Source organism: Eimeria maxima, genomic scaffold, assembly GCF_000499605.1.
Source record: "Eimeria maxima Weybridge genomic scaffold, Emw_scaff168, whole genome shotgun sequence".
Lineage (NCBI taxonomy): Eukaryota > Apicomplexa > Conoidasida > Eucoccidiorida > Eimeriidae > Eimeria > Eimeria maxima.
The window spans coordinates 15,001-20,000 of NW_013563578.1; the positions used below are offsets into that span (position 1 = coordinate 15,001).

General features: G+C 46.5%; 1 protein-coding gene across 1 annotated transcript in view; it reads right to left on the reverse strand.

Moving 5' to 3' along the window:
• Positions 1-1,743: 1,743 nt before the first annotated feature.
• Positions 1,744-5,000, reverse strand: part of EMWEY_00019200 (hypothetical protein, conserved) — a gene marked incomplete at both ends in the record, with an annotated part of 4,163 nt that continues 906 nt past the window's right edge. Inside the window, 5 exons of the mRNA XM_013477712.1 lie at positions 1,744-1,833; positions 1,994-2,177; positions 2,355-2,808; positions 3,071-3,943; positions 4,073-5,000. The exon at positions 4,073-5,000 is cut by the window's right edge and continues 906 nt beyond it. Of these exons, the coding sequence (XP_013333166.1) occupies positions 1,744-1,833; positions 1,994-2,177; positions 2,355-2,808; positions 3,071-3,943; positions 4,073-5,000 (2,529 nt within the window). The remainder of the gene's footprint in view (positions 1,834-1,993; positions 2,178-2,354; positions 2,809-3,070; positions 3,944-4,072) is intronic.

Below are 5,000 nucleotides of genomic sequence, written 5' to 3' on the forward strand. Positions count from 1 at the left end.
GAGACAAAAAGGAGACAGTAGAGGGCAGACAGGGGAGACAGAAAAGGAGACAGTAGGAGAGGAGACACGTAGATAGATAGATAAAGGAGACAAAAAGAGACAAATAAATAAATAAATAAATAAATAAATAAATAAATAAATAAATAAATTAAATAAATAAATAAATAAATAAATAAACAGCTAGTTGTATTAATTGTATATTAATTCTTTTTATTTACTCTATCTCCTTTTATCTAATTTTATCCTCCTATCCTTAGCAGCAGCAACAGCAGCAACAGCAGCAGCAGCAGCAGCAGCAACAGCAGCAGCAGCAGTAGCAGCAACAACAACAACAACAACAGCAGCAAGAAGGTTATTTATCCCTCTTTTAATTAAAAGTGTTAAAAGGAAAGAAATAAACAAAAGGAGACACAAGAAATACAGACCCCACAACAAGCAAGCAGCAGCTGTCTAGTGCTGCTGCTGCTGCTGCTGTTGCTGTTGCTGTTGCTGTTGCTGTTGCTGTTGCAGCTGCTGTTGTTTGTGCAGCTGTTGCTGCATCTGCTGCTACTGCAGCAGCAGATGCAGTAAGTGCTGATGCAGCAACTGCTGTTGTTTATTTAGCTGCTGGCGCTGCTGCAGAGCCAGCAAAAACTGCTGCTGCTGCTGCTGCTGCTGCTGCTGCTGTGCTATTTGCATGCATGCAGAACGCTTCCTGTCATAGGAAGCAAAAGGAGACAGCAGCAGCAGCAGCAGCAACAACAGCAGCACAATGTATAAACAAATACATAAACTACTATAGCAGATGCATGCAGCAGCAACTGCCCCATTAGATGCATGCTGCAGCAAGTACAGCAGCAGCTGCTGCTGCTGCTGCTTCGCGCTGCTGCTGAGCAGCAAGTCTTGCTCTCTCTGTTGTTGCTTGTATCTCTCCTCTCTTACGTATTAACCAATCTATTGCCTCTACTCGCGCCCTCTGCATAAATAAATAAATAAATAAATAAATAAATATAAATAAATAAATAAATATATAATTTATATATATATGTATGTATTTATATGCATATATATACACGTATATACACGAATATAAGACATAAAAGAGTAAAAAAAAAAAAAGGTAAATAAAATAAATAAAAAGGTAAATAAAATAAATAAAAAGGTAAATAAACAAGATAAATAAATAAAGGAGGATAAAAGGAGTAAATATATATAAAAAATAATTAATTAATTAATTAATTAACCTGTACATATAAATATATAACTTAATACACATATATATAAACACACATATATACACGAATATAAGGTATAAATAACTAATAAAAAGGGAATAAAAAGAGGAAAAAAGAAGGAAAATAGATAGAGGAGAATACGATGAATAAACTGATCTAAAAATATAATTAAATATATAATTTATTTACCTCTACACCTCCGAATTTATTACATTTAAATGTATGACATGCACATACATATATATATAGATGTAAATATACGAATATAAGGTATAAAATACTAATAAAAAGAGGAAAAAAAAGGGAAAATAAATAGAGGAGAATAAGATGAATAGATTGATCTAAAAAAAGAATTAAATATATAATTTATTTACCTCTACACCTCCGAATTTATTACATTTAAATGTATGACTTCTTCTTGTTCCTTCTGCATCTACAAAGAATGCTAACCATGCCTGCATACGACTATTCCATGATACTCCTGGGAATCCACTCTCGGGATTATTATTACCACTACGTCTTAATCTTTTTAATGATGGTGGACCTCCTGCTGCTGCTGCTGCTGCTGCTGCTCCTGCTGCTGCTGCTGCTGCTGCTGCTGCTGATGCTGCTGCTGATGCTGATGATGATGCTGTTAATGGGATGGATGATGAGGACGAAGAAGAGGAAGAGGAAGAGGAGGAAGAGGAAGAAGAAGAGGAAGAAGAGGAAGAAGAGGAAGAAGAAGAGGAAGAGGAGGAAGAAGAGGAAGGGAGACCCGATTGGGTACTACTGCTTACTCCTGCTGCTCCTATTACTCCACCAGGAGATCCACCTGCTGCACCTGCTGCTGCACCTGAAGGAATAACTGTTGATCCTCCTCCTGCTGCTGCTGCTGCTGTATCTGTACCTAATGAACAAGAAGGAAGAATACCTCCTGTTGGGTCTGCAGCATCAAAGTGCAGCAACTTCCTGCTGCGCCCTCTGCAGCAGCAGCAGCAGCAGCACACACATATACACACACACACTCCTGCTGCTGCTGTTGCTGTTGCTGTTGCTGCTGCAAACTTATATTGGTGACACAGGAGACTACACTACACAACAGCACCAGAAGCAGCAGCAGCAGCAGCAACAGCAGCAACAGCAGCAGCAGCAGCATACCTTGATCTCTTGGTGCTGCCTTGAGGGACCTGTAAGGCAGTAGCAGCAAAGTCTCCTAATGCAGCGTTGCTTCCTTGCTGCTGCAGCAGACCCTTAGCAACAAGGGCATTGTCTTGATGTGCTGCTGCAGTAAGTTGTTGCTGCAGCAGCTGCTGCTGCAGCAGCTGCTCCTGCAGCAGCTGCTCCTGCAGCAGCTGCTCTGCCTGCAGCTCAGGCAGCATACCTAAGAATAGTCCCCCTTGTTGCATAACACCAGTAGCATCATTACCTGCTCCTGCTCCTGCAGCAGCAGCTGCTGCAGCAGCTGCAGCAGCTGCTGCTGCTGCTGCACCACCATCAGCAGCAGCAGCAGCACCTCCTCCTCCTGCTGCTGCTACCCATTGGAAGAGAGCAGACTGCAGCAAAGCATCTGATGCTAAACCACGACCAAACAAATCAGGAACCATCCAGGAAGCTGCAGCAGCAAACACAGCAGCAGCAGCAGCAGCAGCAGTAGCAGCAGTAGCAGCAGTAGCAGCAAATGATGGAGCAGCAGCACATGCAGCAGATGCAGCACAAGGTGATGCAGCAGCAGCTGCAACAAGAATAACATCAGCACAAAAACTACAGAAATAGCAGCAGCAGCAGCAGCAGCAGGAGATGCAGCAGCAGGTGTAGCAGCAGCAGGAGGAGATGCAGCAGCAGGAGCAGGAGGTGCAACAAGATTGTATACTTACGTTGGTTAGCTGCTGCTGCTGCTGCTGCTGCTGCTGCTGTTCCTTCTAATGATTTAAGGAAAGAACTAATTGCCCTTAATCTCTCATCTAATGGATCTTCTTCTTGCTGCTCTCCTTGCTGCTGCTGCTGCTGCAGCAAAGAGGAGGAAGCTTTTGCTGCTGCAGCAGCAGAAGATAATTCTTCTGCTGTTAATCCCTCCAGCAGCTGCTGCACTTGCTGCTGCTGCTCTTCTCTTAATGTTAATACTCTTTCCTCTACTACATCCTCCTCTTCTTGCTGCTGCTGCTGCTGCTGCTGCTGCTGCTTCTCTCCTCCTGCTGCAGTTGCTGCTGTTGTTGCTGCTGCTGATGTTGAGCTGTTGTCACAAGAAGCAGTCTCAGCTGTTGCTTCTGTCCCTGCTGCTGCTGCTGCTGCTGTTGCTGCTGCTGCTGTTGCTGCTGTGTCTGAACCCCCAGGTGTATCAGCAGCAGAAGTACCACTAGCAGCAGCATCTTTATCACCATTCTCTGTAGCTGTTGCTGCTGCTGCTGTTGCTGCTGCAGCAGGTGCTTCCTGTGACCTCTCTTTTGCTGCTGCTGCTGCTGCTGTCTTTAGGGACAGGAGACGAATGTGCTGCAGCACAGCAAGATGCTCATCGCTGCTGACAGCAGCAAATGGATCAAAAGCAACTGTTGCAGCAGCAGCTGCTGCTGCAGCTGCTGCTGCTGCTGCTAATGAACCCTGCTGCTGCTGCTGAGCAGCAGCAGCACTGTCTCCCTGAGCAGCAGCCTTTAGCTGCAACTCTTCTAGTGTACCTACTGCTGCTGCTGCTGCTGCTGCATCAGCAGCAGCAGGCAGCTGCAGCATCATTGGATAACTGCCATTGGATGGCCCTGCATGCAGACACAAACCCTAAACCCTAAACCCTAAACCCTAAACCCTAAAACCCTAAACCCTAAACCCTAATATAGCTCTAAACCCTAAACCCTAAACCCTAAACCCTAAACCCTAATTAAACTTACAACACTTTAAAAGGGAAGAAAAATCATCTGTTTGCGATTTGTTGCTGCCATCATCCTGCTGCTGCTGCTGCTGCTGCTGCTGCTTCTCTGCTGCTGCTGCTGCAGCAGCAGCATTTGTCTTGCCTTCTCCATCCTTTTGCTTCTCGTCTTCCTGCTTAAGCCATATGCCGTCCTTTTGCTGCTGCTGCTGCTGCTGCTGTCCATCTGCTGCTGCTGCTGCTGCTGCTGCTGATTCTGTTTCTGTTTCCGCTGCGTCGGTCTTGACCCTCAGTGCAGCAGCAGCTTGCTGCTGCTGCTGCTGTCCTGCAAGCTGCAATAAGTGCTGCTGCAGCAGTTGCTGCTGCAGAAGCAGCTGCTCCTGTCCATTCATCTGGATAGGACCAGCAGCAGCAGCAGCTGCTGCTGCTGCTGCTGCTGCTGCTGCTGCATCATCAGACGTGGCAGCAGCAGCATCTTGCTGCTGCTGCTGCTGCAGGCCATTTGCTTCTGCAACACCATTGGTCTGTGCATCTGCTGCATCCTGAGGAGTTGTAGTTCCCTGCTGCTGCTGCTGCTGTTGCTGCTGCTGCTGCAGCAGCGGCAAGCCAGCAGCAGACAGCAGCGCGGGGTGCATGCCTGATAGCTGCGTAGGTAGAGGAATATTAGCAAGAGCAGCAAGAGAAGCAAAACGGTCTGCTGCTGCTGCTGCTGCTTGCTGCTGCTGCGGTGCAGCAGCAGATCCACCAAAGAGACCACCAGATGCACCTGCTGCTGCTCCTGCTGCTGCTGCTGCTGCTGCTGCTGCTGATAGACCAGGGAGGCCCATACCATCTAAGGAAGCAGAAGACACGAAGGCACCATCGGCTCCATAGTTTAAACAATCAGGCAGCAGCAGCTGCTGCTGCTGCAGTTGCTGCTGCTGCTGCAGTTGCTGCTGTAGCTGTAACTG